This window comes from Pantherophis guttatus, chromosome 4 (genome assembly GCF_059756535.1).
Source record: "Pantherophis guttatus breed Tessera chromosome 4, ASM5975653v1, whole genome shotgun sequence".
Taxonomy (NCBI): Eukaryota; Metazoa; Chordata; class Lepidosauria; order Squamata; family Colubridae; genus Pantherophis; species Pantherophis guttatus.
Genome location: NC_142066.1, coordinates 1863313 through 1881024, shown reverse-complemented (window position 1 = coordinate 1881024; position 17712 = coordinate 1863313). Strand labels below are relative to the sequence as shown.

The 17712-nt window shown below is 43.9% G+C and overlaps 1 protein-coding gene across 1 annotated transcript; it reads right to left on the bottom strand.

Moving 5' to 3' along the window:
• Positions 1-593: 593 nt before the first annotated feature.
• On the bottom strand, positions 594-17559 carry TRIP6 (thyroid hormone receptor interactor 6). The gene is made up of 10 exons (XM_060685226.2): positions 17325-17559; positions 11828-12043; positions 10193-10305; positions 9641-9763; positions 8877-9545; positions 7991-8081; positions 7492-7661; positions 6763-6941; positions 6145-6265; positions 594-1531 (listed from the first exon to the last, which is right to left on the bottom strand). The coding sequence occupies exons 2-10, from the start codon at positions 12030-12032 to the stop codon at positions 1400-1402; spliced, it is 1803 nt and encodes a 600-aa protein (XP_060541209.2). The 5' UTR covers positions 12033-12043; positions 17325-17559; the 3' UTR covers positions 594-1399.
• Positions 17560-17712: the final 153 nt, after the last annotated feature.

Here is a 17712-nt window from a genome sequence, read left to right as displayed (position 1 = left end):
TAAAAATGTGGGCCCCTGTGTCAGAGTCTTGCTCCTCCCTGCCAAGTTTCTAGTCCACAATGTTTTATTAGTGTCGTGGTTAGGGACGACGGGAGTTCTACTCCAAAATTAGCCAAAGGTGATTTGATTAAGGTTGGAGGCCAATTTTTAGGGGTCTCCCTATAGAGTCCCCAGTTTTTTTCAACCTTAGTCACTTTTAAAACTTCTGGACTCCAACTCCCAGAATTCCCCAGCCAGAATTCTGGGAGTTGCAGTCCACACGTTTTATTTTATTTTATTTTATTAAATTTCTATACCGCCCTTCTCCCGAAGGACTCAGGGCGGTGAACAGCCACAAGACAAAACACATAAATGCAAAAATTTAAAAGAAATTAAAAACGAATTAAATAATTTGGCTGAATTTAAAATACCCCATAATTTTAAAAACAAATTAAAATTTACATTTAAAAAGGGGAGAAGATTTAGGCCAGGCCTAAATCTTTAAAGTGAAAAACACTGACCTCAAACACAATCACGCCTAATTCCCCCCAAATATTAACTCCGCGCCCCATAAATGAGACACCCCCAATCCAAGAAGCAAACGCAGACCAAAAAAGGGGCACCTCTTTTAATTCAAATTTCAAAATAACACCCGCAGCCCAATATTATTATTTATTTAAAAATAATAATAAAAATAAGGCAGGCTGAAAAAAGAAGAAACTCGGACACCGAAGTCTATTTTGGGGGAAAAAAAACATAACTTTTTTTTAAAAAAAAAAAAACAGAACTTTTGCTCCTTAACAGGAGACAGGCGGAAGTTCAACAGGGGAAGTTTTTATGCTCACATAGGAGAAAAGGGGGGAGGGGAATAGAGAAGAAATAGCCCCCAGCCCCAAATTATCCAGATAAGACCAGCTTATGGGTTAGGGGAGGTTTTCAAGGCGTATGGGTGCGGGAATCGATTCAAATACATTCGGGGACCGAGGAAGTTCCACCCTTGAAACACAGAACAGCAGCTCTGCTGGGTCGGGATGATGGGATTTGTAGTCGGTTGCAACTGAGGCAAGGCTGAATGATGGACGGAAATCTATTTGGGGGGTCCTTGCAGAGCTGAGGGGCTTTCTATGCCCTCCCGCAAGTTGGGAAGCTGATGAAATGACAGAAAAATAAGCAATTTAGAGCAGTGTTGATTAAACATGGCGCCTCGAAGAGGGGTGGACTTCAACTCCCAGAATTCCCCAGCCAGCAAAGCTGGCTGGGGAATTCTGGGAGTTGAAGTCCACCCCTCTTCGAGGCGCCATTTTAACCAACACTGCAATACAGCGAACAGCTCTTTGCACCCAGAAAAAAGGGGGTGTGCAAAGTCAAGCAGCCCCACGAAGCCCCCCCCACCCCGGTTGGGGACCTCCACCCCCCCCCATCAGCAGTCGGTCGTGATATCGGAGGAGAGGTCTTGGATCCGCCTCGCGCTGCAGTTCTTGCAGAGAATATGGCCGTCGAGGGGGTAGCAGCCGCGGCCCTCCCCTTCGGAAGACAGGAGGAGACCACACTCCTGGAGAACGGGGCGGGAAAGGAAAGGGAAAACAGGTTGCGACCATTAGGGCTGCTCCCAAGGAGGCCAGCATGGGCCCCTCCCTCCCTCTTGAAGTCATAGAATCCTAGGGCAGGAAGGGACCTCAGAGGTCTTCTAGTCCACCCCAGACAAATGGCTGTCCAGTCTTGAAGATAGATAGATAGATAGATAGATAGATAGATAGATAGATAGATAGATAGATGGGTGGGTATAGATGATAACTACAGATGATAGAGAGAGAGAGAGAGAGATGGAGAGAGACAGCTGGAGAGATGGAGAGATGGACAGACAGATGTGTGACATAGATAGATACACAGATGATAATGGAGGGATAGATAAGATAGACGGAGAGAGATAGATGACAGATATAATGCAGAGAGAAAGAGAGAGAATTGAGATGGTTAGGTGCATAGACAGACAGAGTGACCGAGATAGTGATAGATGGAGGGAGGGAGGGTGGAGGGTGGGAGATAGGTAGGTAGGTAGGTAGGTAGGTAGGTAGGTAGGTAGATAGATAGATAGATAGATAGATAGATAGATAGATAGATAGATGTAGGTAGGTAGGTAGGTAGGTAGGTAGGTAGGTAGATAGATAGATAGATAGATGTAGGTAGGTAGGTAGGTAGGTAGGTAGGTAGATAGATAGATAGATAGATGTAGGTAGGTAGGTAGGTAGGTAGGTAGGTAGGTAGGTAGATAGATAGATAGATAGATAGATAGATAGATAGATAGATAGATAGATGTAGGTAGGTAGGTAGGTAGGTAGGTAGGTAGGTAGGTAGATAGATAGATAGATAGATAGATAGATAGATAGATAGATAGATAGATAGATGTAGGTAGGTAGGTAGGTAGGTAGGTAGGTAGATAGATAGATAGATAGATAGATAGATAGATAGATGTAGGTAGGTAGGTAGGTAGGTAGGTAGGTAGGTAGGTAGGTAGATAGATAGATAGATAGATAGATGTAGGTAGGTAGGTAGGTAGGTAGGTAGGTAGATAGATAGATAGATAGATGTAGGTAGGTAGGTAGGTAGGTAGGTAGGTAGGTAGGTAGATAGATAGATAGATAGATAGATAGATAGATAGATAGATAGATAGATAGATAGATGTAGGTAGGTAGGTAGGTAGGTAGGTAGGTAGATAGATAGATAGATAGATAGATAGATAGATAGATAGATAGATAGATGTAGGTAGGTAGGTAGGTAGGTAGGTAGGTAGGTAGGTAGATAGATAGATAGATAGATAGATGTAGGTAGGTAGGTAGGTAGGTAGGTAGGTAGGTAGATAGATAGATAGATAGATAGATAGATAGATGTAGGTAGGTAGGTAGGTAGGTAGGTAGATAGATAGATAGATAGATGTAGGTAGGTAGGTAGGTAGGTAGGTAGGTAGGTAGATAGATAGATAGATAGATAGATAGATAGATAGATAGATAGATAGATGTAGGTAGGTAGGTAGGTAGGTAGGTAGATAGATAGATGTAGGTAGGTAGGTAGGTAGGTAGGTAGGTAGGTAGATAGATAGATAGATAGATAGATAGATAGATAGATAGATAGATAGATGTAGGTAGGTAGGTAGGTAGGTAGATAGATAGATAGATAGATAGATAGATAGATAGATAGATAGATGTAGGTAGGTAGGTAGGTAGGTAGGTAGATAGATAGATGTAGGTAGGTAGGTAGGTAGGTAGGTAGGTAGGTAGATAGATAGATAGATAGATAGATAGATAGATGTAGGTAGGTAGGTAGGTAGGTAGGTAGATAGATAGATAGATAGATGTAGGTAGGTAGGTAGGTAGGTAGGTAGGTAGGTAGATAGATAGATAGATAGATAGATAGATAGATAGATAGATAGATAGATGTAGGTAGGTAGGTAGGTAGATAGATAGATAGATAGATGTAGGTAGGTAGGTAGGTAGGTAGGTAGGTAGGTAGATAGATAGATAGATAGATAGATAGATAGATAGATAGATAGATAGATGTAGGTAGGTAGGTAGGTAGGTAGGTAGGTAGATAGATAGATAGATAGATGTAGGTAGGTAGGTAGGTAGGTAGGTAGGTAGGTAGATAGATAGATAGATAGATAGATAGATAGATAGATAGATAGATAGATAGATGTAGGTAGGTAGGTAGGTAGGTAGGTAGGTAGGTAGATAGATAGATAGATAGATAGATAGATAGATAGATAGATAGATAGATGTAGGTAGGTAGGTAGGTAGGTAGGTAGGTAGGTAGAGAGATAGATAGATAGATAGATGTAGGTAGGTAGGTAGGTAGGTAGGTAGATAGATAGATAGATAGATAGATAGATAGATAGATAGATAGATAGATAGATGTAGGTAGGTAGGTAGGTAGGTAGGTAGGTAGGTAGAGAGATAGATAGATAGATAGATGTAGGTAGGTAGGTAGGTAGGTAGGTAGATAGATAGATAGATAGATAGATAGATAGATAGATAGATAGATAGATAGATAGATGTAGGTAGGTAGGTAGGTAGGTAGGTAGGTAGGTAGGTAGATAGATAGATAGATAGATAGATAGATAGATAGATAGATAGATAGATAGATAGATGTAGGTAGGTAGGTAGGTAGGTAGGTAGGTAGATAGATAGATAGATAGATAGATAGATAGATAGATAGATAGATAGATGTAGGTAGGTAGGTAGGTAGATAGATAGATAGATAGATGTAGGTAGGTAGGTAGGTAGGTAGGTAGGTAGATAGATAGATAGATAGATAGATAGATAGATAGATAGATAGATAGATAGATAGATAGATAGATGTAGGTAGGTAGGTAGGTAGGTAGGTAGGTAGGTAGATAGATAGATAGATAGATAGATAGATAGATAGATAGATAGATGTAGGTAGGTAGGTAGGTAGGTAGGTAGGTAGGTAGGTAGGTAGGTAGATAGATAGATAGATAGATAGATAGATAGATAGATAGATAGATAGATAGATAGATGTAGGTAGGTAGGTAGGTAGGTAGGTAGGTAGGTAGAGAGATAGATAGATAGATAGATGTAGGTAGGTAGGTAGGTAGGTAGGTAGATAGATAGATAGATAGATAGATAGATAGATAGATAGATAGATAGATAGATAGATGTAGGTAGGTAGGTAGGTAGGTAGGTAGGTAGGTAGATAGATAGATAGATAGATAGATAGATAGATAGATAGATAGATAGATAGATAGATGTAGGTAGGTAGGTAGGTAGGTAGGTAGGTAGATAGATAGATAGATAGATAGATAGATAGATAGATAGATAGATAGATGTAGGTAGGTAGGTAGGTAGATAGATAGATAGATAGATGTAGGTAGGTAGGTAGGTAGGTAGGTAGGTAGATAGATAGATAGATAGATAGATAGATAGATAGATAGATAGATAGATAGATAGATAGATGTAGGTAGGTAGGTAGGTAGGTAGGTAGGTAGGTAGATAGATAGATAGATAGATAGATAGATAGATAGATAGATAGATGTAGGTAGGTAGGTAGGTAGGTAGGTAGGTAGGTAGATAGATAGATAGATAGATAGATAGATAGATAGATAGATAGATGTAGGTAGGTAGGTAGGTAGGTAGGTAGGTAGGTAGGTAGGTAGGTAGATAGATAGATAGATAGATAGATAGATAGATAACCAGGAGAGACAGAGAGACAGACAGAAAGAGAGATTAGATATATAGATATAGATATAGACATAAATATAGATATAAATAGATCTAGATAAAGATATAGATAAAGATAAAGAGAGAGAGAAGAGGGTAGATACTGGGAGAGAGAGAGATTAGATATAGATATAGATATAGATATATGGATATGGATATGGATATAGAGAGATAAAGAGAGAGAGAGGAGGGTAGATACTGGGAGAGAGAGAGAGAGATTAGATATAAAGATATAGATATAGATATAGATATAGATATAGACATAAATATAGATATATAGATATGGATATGGATATAGATATAGATATAGAGAGATAAAGAGAGAGAGAGGAGGGTAGATACTGGGAGAGAGAGAGAGAGATTAGATATATAGATATAGATATAGATAGATATAGATAGATAGATATAGAGATATAGAGATAGAGATAGATATACAGATACAGATACAGATATATAAAGATAAAGAGAGGGGGGGTAGATACCGGGAGAGAGAGAGAGAGAGAGAGAGAGAGAGAGAGAGAGAGAGAGAGAGAGAGAGAGAGGGAGGGAGGGAGGGAGGGAGGGAGGGAGAGGGAGGGAGGGAGGGAGAGGGAGATTAGATATAGATCTAGATAGGTAGAATAAATAGATATATAAAGGTAGATAAATGAGATGATAGATAGAAAGAGATATAGATGATAGGTAGACAGACAGACAGAGAGATCATAGAATCATAGGGACTGAAGGGACCTCGGAGGTCTTCTAGTCCAACCCTCTGCTTCAGCCGGAGACCCTCTTACCATCCCGCACAAACGCCTGCCCAAACTTTCCTTAACAACCTCCAGCATTCGCACCCCCCCACCAGTCCCACTCCACCCGTCGTCCACCTGGGGTGCCCACACTGGGGGTGTCTCTTTTCGGAACTGACAGCAGCCCCCCCCCCGCCATCGCTCACCTCGCACTTGTAGCAGCCGATGTGAAAGCTGCGGTCCAGGGCCACGATCCTCACCGTCTCCTCCTGACCCGGTTCGGGCATGATGGCCTCCCCACACACGGAACATCGGGGGGCAAATTTCCTTGGGGGGGGGAGAGAACAGGAATCAGGAAGAGACAGGATGTCGGCCCCGCCCTCTTTCCGAGATTTTGGGGCTTCCGGATCCCTGCTTCTCCTGCCTTTGCTGGCTGGGGAGGATGGGACTTATAGTACGGCACCCACAGAACATCAGAGGGCAAATTTCCAGAGGGAGGGGCAGGGCAGGAATCAGGAAGAGATATGATGTCGGCCCTGCCCTTTTCCTAAGATTTCGGGATCTCCCGCTGTCCTGCTTTTGCCGGCTGGGGAGGGTGGGACTTGTAGTACGGCCTCCGTACAACTGCAGCACGGCGGACGGGAGTCGTAGTACGGCTTTGGGAGCCAAGCATCTCTTTTGGGATCCTGAGAGACCACCGAAAACGTGCCTAATTAGGACGGTATTACGCCAAGGCGGACGGACGGGCTCATCCGTAGTCGCCGCTACCATTTCGCCCGAACCGGCTGAATACCTCCACCGAATACCCTTTCCCCGAATCTCACCGGTGGAAATCTTCGATGCAGTGGATCTGGCTGGTGGCGTCCACGGTGAAGGCGATCCCGTCGAGGCAACGGTGGCAAACCACACAGGTGAAGCACTGGGGGTGGTAAGCTTTGCCCATGGCCCGCAGGATCCGGTCCATGATGGGTTTGGAGCACATGGAACATTTCTCCAGGGTCACCTGGCCGGAGAAAGTCAGAGAAATCAGATTTTTTTTAAAATATATATATATATATTATTATTATATAATATATAAGTGGCTTGGCTCACTTGCTCGAGTCGTCTAAATCCCCCTGCTTTACGAGACAAGAGGGGACGGGGCCGTTCCGGTTAACAGGAAGCTGCGTTTTCAGATTACGCCACCAGGGGGCGCCCAACTCCCAGAGATTAGACTGAATGAGAACTTTAAACCTGGAAGACTTCAATTCCCAGAATTCCCCAGCCAGCTTTGCTTTGCTAGCTGGGGAATTCTGGGAGTTGAAGTCCTCCGGGTTTAAAGTTGCCAAGGTTGGAGACCCCTGGATTAGAGCAACGTTTTTCAAATTTAGCTGCTTGTATGAAGATGAGGTGGACTTCCACTCCCAGAATCCCCCTTGGCTGGCTGGGGAATTCTGGGAGTTGTAGTCCAACTCCTCTTCAAGGGGCTTTAAGTTTGAAAAAGCAGAATTAGAGAAGCCGAAATGCGGCGGGGACTCATTTGAAACCCTCCCCCCCCCCACTCCTCAACTCACAATATAGCAGGATTCACAGTACGACCGGCGGTCGATGGCATAGAACGGCTGTCCCCGCAGGCGGCAGCGGCAAGTAGCACAGGTGAAGCACTCGACGTGGAAGACCTGATCCATGGCCACGCAGCCCGTCCCGTCCCCCACCACGTTCTCCCCGCACTGAGCGCAGCGGCCTGCAAGGGTCAGAGTTCGAGAACTACGATACTCAATACATTTTAAAAAAAAAACGGGGGGGGGGGAAGGAAAAAAAAATACAAGAACCGTCCCCAAAATTCCCCTCCGCGGTGAGGAAGACCAAATGCCCCCCCCCCCACTCCAAAATCAATTTTGAGTCGAAAAAGACCAGGTTTCATCTTAAAATGCCCAGCAACGGCATTTCAAGATAGACTGCTCTTGCACATGGAGGCTCCATTTTTTTTAAAAAAAAAGAACATTTTTTTTTTAAAAAAAGAACATTTTTTTTAAAAAAAAAAACCCTCAATTTTAAGGCTCGGAAACCCACCGAAATATTCCGCGGTGGGAGGATTGTTCAAATCGTACATCAGTTTCTTGGTTAGTCGGTCCAGCTCTTCTTCCGGGCGGCAGGCGGGAGGCTGCGGGAAAGAGAGGAGAGACGGGGAGAACAGCGGTCGCTAAGTTGGGCGGCTGACACGCGTGAAACACTGCCCCCCCACCCCGCTCTCCGGAGTTGAACGTGAAAAAAAAAAATGGGAATGCGGGCAAGGCTCCTGAGCATGGGCCGAGTGCAATCCGCTTCTCCGTCAACAAATTCCCTGGGAATTTAAGCCACCAGGCTATCTGTACAGGTGGACTTACAACCGTTCGTTTAGTGACCGTTCGGAGTTACGATGGCTTATGACCGTTTTTCGCACTTATGACCGTTGCGGCGTCCCCACGGACACGTGATCAACATTCCGACGCTTGGCAACGGACTCGTATTTACGACGGTTTGCGGAGTCCCAGTGGGGGTCACATGATTCCCCATTTGTGACCTTCCGGTGAGCTGAGTCAATGGGGGGGAAGTCAGATTCGCTTAACAACCGAGTGATGAATTTAACGACGGCAGAGGTTCACTTAACAACGGTCGCAAGGGAGGTTGTACGGAAGGGGCGAGACTCATTTAACAACCGTCTCGCTTAACAATGGAAATGTTGGGCTCGATAAGTCAAGAACGACTTTTACTTGCCGCGTAAAACATAGACTCTGGGAACACTTGAGGAGGAGCTGTCCTCAGCCTCATTCTCATACACAAACGGAATTTCTCTTTCCATTCATTCCCTCCCTCCTGGGAATCTGGATTGCATTCCATTACCGGATGGAAGCCCCTTCCCCAGAAAGACCCCTACCCTGCCTTCCCCTTCCCCATCATCCCCAGCAGCTAGCGTTACCTGATGGGGAAACCTCAGCCCCCCACTGCTGGCAGGAACCAGGGGTGCCGTCAACTCATCCTTCCCAGCTTTCGCCAATCCAGACTGGAACTGGCCCACCGGCGTTCCCAACCTGCCCTGCCCTGCAGGGCCGGCGTAGAAATCCCCATCGCCCAGCCGCTGGCCATAAGAAGAAGGCTCCGGATACCAAGACTCGGCCTCGTGTTGGCGGGAACGGGACCCCGGTTCGCAGGCGTACTGCGGGGGAGGCTTCACCCCATATCCTAGCTGGACGGACGGGGGCCCGTAGGCTGGTTCGGCCCTGCGCCGTGGCTGGTTGTAACCCAGCACCGGTTTGGCTACTTTCACTTGGACGTTAAACGGGGGCCCAGCCGAAGAGGACGCCGTGGCGTACGAGGCGGGCATCGGCTGGGGGTACGGCTTGGGTGCTAAGTGGGCGCGGTGATATCCATAGACATCCCCCAAACCGGACGAGCCGTACTGGCAGGGCAGCACCGGGGCGGTTTGGTAAGGGGGTCCAGAGGCTGGCGGGCCTCCATAGGGCAGGGTCTTGGCATCCGGCCTGGGGGGCACGAAGGCGCCCGAAAGGGTGGGCTTGTAGGTAGCCGAAGCCGAGCTGGGTTTGGGGGCGCCAGGCTGCAGAGGTGGATACGGCACGGATTCCGCGTTCTGCAATAAACAGGTCACACAATCAGGGGTCCAGGTAGAGAATTTGGGGGACACACACACACCAGAGGCTCATCCCTGTCCCCCAGCTTCCTCACCGCTCGTTCGGCCCGGCGTTGCTGGTTGCTCTCCATGTCCGCCAACATGCTGGTGAGCGAATCTATCTGGACATCGAGGTTGGTGGGGTGAAAAGCCCTCAGCTGCTCCGGCGATTCTCCCTCCTGGTGAAAAATATATATATATATATATTTTGGAGCGGGGTGGGGTGTCTCCTTAATCGTTCGAACCGTGCTGAACCGATCTGGGCTCCTGTAATGGGGTGACTCCTTGCTTTTGCAAACCTCCGGGCCTACTCACCCCAAGGGCTGCACCTGTTGAACCTCGGCCTGCCCTCTTCCGGCAGAAAGGTGCCAGTTTTTAACAGAAAGAGCTAGAAGTCCCCGTCTGGGAAATGCGGCTCCCAGGATCCTTGCAATCCTGGGAATCGTTCTGGTGACTAGAACTACAACTCCCAGAATTTCACTAGGCGCCGGCAAGGCTCCCGGGAGCTGCATTCTCCAGAGGGCACCAGGTTGGGGAAAAACAGCATGGTATCTCGACTGGGTTTGCCTCCCCCCAGCCAGGCGGGGTCAACCCCGGGCTCTCCTTACCTGCAGGGTGTAGCTGGGAGGTGTAGCGCTATCCCAGGATCCCCGGGAGCCTCGCTCGCTTACGGAGGAGTAGGGGGAGTCTGCAGGAGAGTCCTGAGGGTACAAGGTGGGGCCTGGAGAAGAGGAAGAAGCAGGACAGAGATTCAAACTCAGGACTGGGCACAGGACAGGAAGCTGGGTCCTCTAGGTGTTGTAAACTATAACTCCCGGACCCGCCTGCCTGCTCAGTAGCAGGGCCGGCTGGGAAATGACATTTGCCATTTTAGAGTACAGAAAGTCTCAACTTATGACCGGTCGCTTAACAGACACGATTTCTATAATTCATAGATCTCCTTCTGGCCCAGCCACTCCATCCATCCATCTTCTGCCTCCATCCATCTTCTGTCTTCAGCCATCCATCCATCCATCCATCCATCCATCCATTTGTCCTATCTGTCTATCCATCCATCTTCTGCCTCTATCCATCCATCCATCCATCCATCCAGCCATTTGTCCTATCTGTCTATCCATCCATCTTCTGCCTCCATCCATCTTCTGCCTCCATCCATCCATCCATCCATCCATTTGTCCTATCTGTCTATCCATCCATCTTCTGCCTCTATCCATCCATCCATCTTATCTGTTTATCCATCCATCTTCTGCTTCCATCCATCCATCCATCAATCCATCCACCCACCCATCTTATCTGTTTATCCATCCTTCCATCTTCTGCTTCCACCCACCCACCCACTCACCCATCCATCTTCTGCCTCCATCCACCCATCCATCTTCTGCCTCCCTCCATCCATCTTCTGCCTCCATCCATTCACCCATCTTGTTTCCATCCATCCATCCATCCATCCGTCCATCCGTCCATCCGTCTGTCCATCTATCTATCTATCTATCTATCTATCTATCTATCTATCTATCTATCTATCTATCTATCTATCTATCTATCTATCTATCCATCGTATCTATTAACTATCTATCTATCTACTGTATCTATCTATCTATCTATCTATCTATCTACTGTATCGATTATCTATCTATTATCTATCTACTGTAACTATTATCTATTAACTATCTATCTACTGTATCTATTATCTATCTATCTATCTATCTATCTATCTATCTATCTATCTATCGTAACTATTATCTATTAGCTATCTATCTATCTATCTATCTATCTATCTATCTATCTATCTATCTATCTATCCATCGTATCTATTAACTATCTATCATCTCCATCCATCCATTCAATTCCTCTGTCTTGATTGGCTGAAAAGTTTTGCCTTCCTTGACGGACGTTTCTCGCAGCTACAGCCCGGCAGTTCCATGGGGAGGACTCATCCTCAGCTATTTGTGGGTCTCTTCCCCCATCCCCAACCTGACTTCTTGTTAGAGGAGCAATTAGGGGCCTACCTTACAGGGGTGTCAGGAGTATTTTGCAATGCAAGTCAGTGGAGGAGGAGCAAAACCAGCAAATTACCCCAACCGTGTGGCCACTTGAAGACAGGCGGAACAGGGGAAAATTCTGGGAGTCGTAGTTCTTCCGTCTTCAAGTGGTCCAGTCGAGAAATTGCGCATTAAAGGGTCCCCCCCCTCCCAATTTGTGCAGGAAGCCCTTCCCCAAATACTGATGGGCCCCACATTTACCTGGCGGAGGGGGCTTGTCCCGGGAAGGGCCCCCCACTGAGCTCATCGCCCCATTGGTCTCCGGAGTTCGGTGGGTGGGTCTGGGGGCTGCAGGGACGGAGGCAAAGCTCTTCTGGACCTTGCAGACGGCTGGGGCAGATACGGTGACATCCGGCTGGGCCAGGACCCCCACTTGCTTTGGGGGCAGCCAGGTGGGGCCGGACATGCCGAGGGAAGCTGAATTTGGGGTGGGGGGCAGAGCAAAAACATCGAGTCAAAATTGGAATGGAACAGGATGGCCGGGCTTTCCTGGCCAATCCTTAATTCCCCCCCCCCACTTTGTTTTGGAAGTTCTGCTTTTGAATCAGTTAAGAGTTTCCAGCTGAACCTGAGTTGTAAAGGAAGGAAGGAAGGAAGGAAGGAAGGAAGGAAGGAAGGAAGGAAGGAAGGAAGGAAGGAAGGAAGGAAGGAAGGAAGGAAGGAAGGAGGGAGGGGGAAAGAGAGAGATGATAAATAGAGGGATGGATAGATGGATAGACTGTGGTATATATATATATATATATATTTTATTTTATTTTATTTTATTTTATTTTATTTTATTTTATTTTATTATTTTATTTTATTATTTTATTATTTTATTTTATTTATTTTATTTTATTTTATTTTATTTTATTATTTTATTTTATTTTATTTTATTTTATTTTATTTTATTATTTTATTTTATTTTATTATTTTATTTTATTTTATTTTATTTTATTAAATTTCTATACCGCCCTACTCCCAAAGGACTCAGGGCAGTGAACAGCCACAGAATAATATATGTATGTATGTATGTATGTATGTATGTATGTATGTATGTATGTATGTATATGTATATGTACATGTACATGTACATGTATATATATGGTAAAAAAAGAAGCAGACATACTGCGAACTCCGGAACTTAAGATTTTAAAATTTTAAAAGAATTAAAATTTTATTTTACTAAGCTTTCGTCAGCCATCTGCTGACATCGTCAGAGTATTTAACTACCATTACAGAGATCTCTGCCCTTATATGCCATTCGTATTTTTAGAATAATTTGTAATAGATATAGATATATATATTTACGTAGGAAAAACCCTGGCTAGAACAGCAATGCACATATAGACCTACCGGGGGAAAAAAAAAGAACAAAATAAATATTTGACCGTTACAGGGAGGAGTCATAAAATGAGGGTGTGGCTGACTGATGAAGCCTTATAAGGCCGAAATAGATCTATCTTAGTCTCCCTTAAGTCTTACAGCAGACAGCATAATGCTGCTTAAATGCCTGATAAAGCCTAGAAAATAGTGATTTGGGATGTCACTTAACTATGGCAATACAAACATCTTGATTTACGTAGGAAAAACCCTGGCTAGAACAGTAATGCATATACATATATATATATATATATATATATATATATATAAAAGAAGCGATAGACATCACGATCTCCGGAACGTTTAAAAGTTTAAAAAAATTTTATTTTAAAACTTGTGCTAAGCTTTCGTTGGCCCCTACCGACTTCGTCAGAGTATAAAATCACCATTGAAGAGCTGCTTGCTTTTATGTAATGCTGATCAATTTGGTCATTGCGCGTGTAACAGGCACACACACACACACACACATTATATATATATATATATATATATATATATATATATATATATATATATATATATATATATATATATATATATATATGAGAGAGAGAGACAAGAAAGAGGTAGATACATATAAATTTAAAGAATAGATGAACGAATAGATAAGGGATAAAGAGAGAGATAAATAGTGGGATGGACAGATGGATAGAAAGAGATAGGCAAGAGAGAGGTAGATACAGATATATAAATACAAATAGAAATGATAAATAAATGAATGAATGGATGGATAGATGATTGATAGATAGATAGATAGATAAATAGATAGATAGATAGATATAAACAGAACAGATATAAACAGATATAAACAGAACAGATATAAACAGAAATAGAGAGTTGATAGATAGATAGATAGATAGATAGATAGATAGATAGATAGATAGATATAGACAGATAGAAATAGAGAGATGATAGATGAAGAGAGAAAGAGAGAGAGAGAGAGAGAGGGACAGACGGACAAATACTGTAGGTAGTTGGGAGACATAAAGGATCATTAGAACTGCAGAAAAAACCATGGCTACCAACCTGCCTTCCATGGAGGACCTGGATCCTGCACGAGTCAAAAAGAGGGCTGTGAAAATATCTACAGACCCCTCGCATCCTCCTGGACGTAAACTGTTTCAACTCCTACCCTCAAAACGACACTATAGAGCACTGCACACCAGAACAATTAGACACAAGGACAGTTTTTTCCCCAACGCCATCCCTCTGCTAAACAACGAATTCCCACAACGCTGTCAAACTATTTACTAAGTCTGCACTACTATTAATCTTCTCATCCTTCTTAGTCCCTGTCTCTTCCCACTTACGGCTCTATCCACGTTGCTTGTCTCTTTACGATTTATATTGTTTTGTTTGTTTCCTAGCATGGTTTGATTGCTTATTAGTAACCGATGGCTATCACCAAATGTTGTATCTTCTGATTCTGGATGGATGTATTTTATTTTTCTTTATGAGAAAAACACTGAGAGCGTAGGCACCCAAGACAAATTCCTTGTGTCTCCCATCACACTCGGCCAATAAAGAATTCCATTCCATTCTATTCCATTCATTACAGAGAGAGAGAGAGAGAGAGAGAGAGGCAAGAGAGGTAGATACAGATAGATATAAATAGAAATTAAAAAATAAAGAGAGAGATAATAGATGAATGGATAGATATAAAGAAATGGAGAGAGATGAGAGAAAGATATGGAAAGAAAGAAGGAAGGAAGGAAGGAAGGAAGGAAGGAAGGAAGGGAAGGAAGGAGGGAAGGAAGGAAGGAAGAAAAGAGAGAGAGAAAGGAAGGAAGAAAGGAAGGAAGGAAGGAAGGAAAGAAGAAAGGAAGGAAGGAAAGAAAGAAGGAAAGGAAGGAACAAAGGAAGGAAGGAACGAAGAAAGAAAAGAGAGAGAGAGAAAGGAAGGAAGAAAGAAAGAAAAGAGAGAGAGAAAGGAAGGAAGGAGGGAAGGAAGGAAGGAAGGAACAAAGGAACGAAGAAAGAAAAGAGAGAGAGAAAGGAAGGAAGGAAGGAAGAAAGCGAAAGAAAAGAGAGAGAGAAAGGAAGGAAGGAAGGAAGAAAAGAGAGAGAAAGAAAGGAAGGAAGGAAGGAAGAAAAGAGAGAGAAAGAAAGGAAGGAAGGAAGGAAGAAAGAAAGAAAGAAAAGAGAGAGAGAGAGAGAAAGGAAGGAGGAAAGGAAGGAAGGAAGAAAGCGAAAGAAAAGAGAGAGAGAAAGGAAGGAAGGAAGGAAGAAAAGAGAGAGAAAGGAAGGAAGGAAGGAAGGAAGAAAGAAAGAAAGAAAAGAGAGAGAGAGAGAGAAAGGAAGGAGGGAAGGAAGGAAGAAAGAAAGAAAGAAAAGAGAGAGAGAGAGAGAAAGGAAGGAGGGAAGGAAGGAAGAAAACAGAGAGAGAAAGGAAGGAAGGAGGGAAGGAAGGAAGGAAGAAAAGAGAGAGAGAAAGGAAGAAAGAAAGAAAGAAAGAAAGAAAGAAAGAAAGAAAGAAAGAAAGAAAGAAAGAAAGAAAAAGAAAGAAAGCTATGAGAATAAGCCATAAATCTGCAAACAAACCATATGCTCATGTTTTGCCTCATGGCAAGCCATTTTCAAACCATGATTAGGGCATTACTAAAAACACAGTGGCAAAGACCTTGTGATACTAACATGCTAAACATTTACACGCAAGGAAACAAACCACGATTCCAGTCAATCTGCCGGCCTTACAGAAAAACCCTATTTTTCTCCCTAATTCCTCCAGTTTAAATGATCATCCACCGCCCTAGAGATTCAGTGAGCCACGAGGAGGCCACGTGGGAATCCAGACACGGCTACCCGTCCTCCCGCCAGTTCACACGAAGGCTTTTGCAAACTTGGGTTAACCCCCTCTCCTTTCCTGCACGCCCCCAAGCGCCATCTGAAAAAAAATATATCAAAACAATCCACAAAACTGATTCACCCGTTTTAGGCTCCGGTTTCCCAAAGTCCGGTTTGACAAACTACCATTCCTGGCGTTTTGAGTTCCCCAAAAGCCAGAAATCGTGGCTTAGCGCCAATACAAGCCCAGGATTGCCTCTCCGTAAGACAAGCCACCTTGTAACTTAGTGGAGGTCGTGTTTGGTCCATTTTGGGGCATCAACTCCGGCAACCAATTTGGTAAATCAAGAGTTTTTTTCAAAGTTTCAACTTTGGATGGACTTCAATTCCCAGAATTCCCCCAGCTGGCTGGCTGGGGGAATTCTGGGAATTGAAGTCTACCCGGCTTCAAAGTCGCTTCAAAGTGGCCAAGTTTGAATAACCCAGCAATAAACCATGTTGCCATTATTGCCACGGGCAAACAGGCGGCCATATAAATCTCCTAACTAAAATTAAAATCAATAAAAGGATAATAAAATAAAATAAAATAAAATAAAATAAAATCAGTAAAAACCAAACAAAATAAAATAAAATGATAGAATAATAAATAAAATAAAATGAGTAAAAAATAAAATAAAATAAAATGAGTAAAAAATAAAATAAAATAATAAAATAACAAATAAATAAAAATAAATAACAAATAAAATAAAATAAAATAAAATAATAAAATAATAAATAAAATAAAATCAGCAAAAAATAAAATAAACTAATAAAATGATACATAAATTAAAATAAAATCAGTAAAAAATAAAATAAAATAAAATCAGTAAAAACCAAACAAAATAAAATAAAATGATAAAATAATAAATAAAATAAAATGAGTAAAAAATTAAAAAAAAATCAGTAAAAAAATCAGTAAAAAATAAAATAAAATAATAAAATAACAAATAAAATAAAATAAATTAAAATAAAATCAGTAAAAAATGAAATAAAATAATAAAATAACAAATAAAATAAAATAAAATAAAATAAGTAAAAAATAAAATAAATCAGGGCTTTGCAGCCTGCGCGTGACGTCACTCACCTCCCCCCCCACCCGCTCCCGCCCCGCCCAACACTTCCCCGCATCCTTCCCCAACGTGTCGCCCGCCCAGATGCCTGGGACAATGCTGCCAGGCAGCGCCGCATGGGCTGCGGAGTACCACAAGCTGGCTCAAGCTGCAGCCCCTCCCGGGCCAGCTTTCAAAACTGGGGAGGGGGGGGCGTCGAGCACTCTGCACGTGCTCGGGGGTGCTCGGGGCTCCCCACTTTGCCAAGGAGCCACGGTGGGGAGGGTGGGGGGGCTCAGATAGATTAGGAGGGGGGGGGCTCAGAAAGAGCTGGGAGGAGGGGCTCAGCTGGATGCAAAGCGGAGACCCCCAAGAAGAGCCCCCTCCCCAATTTAGATTAAATCCCCCCCACCCCACCCTGAATGGACCAGGTTAAAGCCCCCCCATCTCTGCCCCCTCCTCACCTGATCCAGGCGTCTCTTTCGCCCCCCTCCCGCGCCCAGAAAACTTTCTCCAAAACTTTCTCCAAAACTTTCTCCGCTCCGGACGCGGCAAAGAAACTTTCTTTTTTTGGGGAAACTTTTTTTTTTTTAAAAGATGGAACACCCCCCCTCCTTCTGGGTGACGTCACCGCATTCCACAGCGTCACGTGGAGCCTGGGAATTCCTGCCACTTCCGGTGGGTGGGTGGGTGAGAGGGAGGGAAGGAGGGAAGGAGGGAGGGCAGGAATGAATGAATGAATGCAAGCCCCTGGGATGAGGCTGAGCCCTCCCTTCCTCCTCCCCCCCCCCACCTGGAAATCTGCACAGGTGGGGACTCCAAAGCCCATGCTCCACACCCTACAGGGTGGGG

Bases quoted from the DNA above. Each gene is read 5' to 3' on its own strand.
- TRIP6 (XM_060685226.2), bottom strand. From the start codon at position 12,032: ATGTCCGGCCCCACCTGGCTGCCCCCAAAGCAAGTGGGGGTCCTGGCC. The intron at 9,546-9,640 runs GTGAGGAAGCTG...TGTTTATTGCAG, and splicing joins AACGCCGGGCCGAACGAGCG to AACGCGGAATCCGTGCCGTA. The intron at 1,532-6,144 runs GTGAGCGATGGC...CCCGTTCTCCAG, and splicing joins TCGGCTGCTACAAGTGCGAG to GAGTGTGGTCTCCTCCTGTC.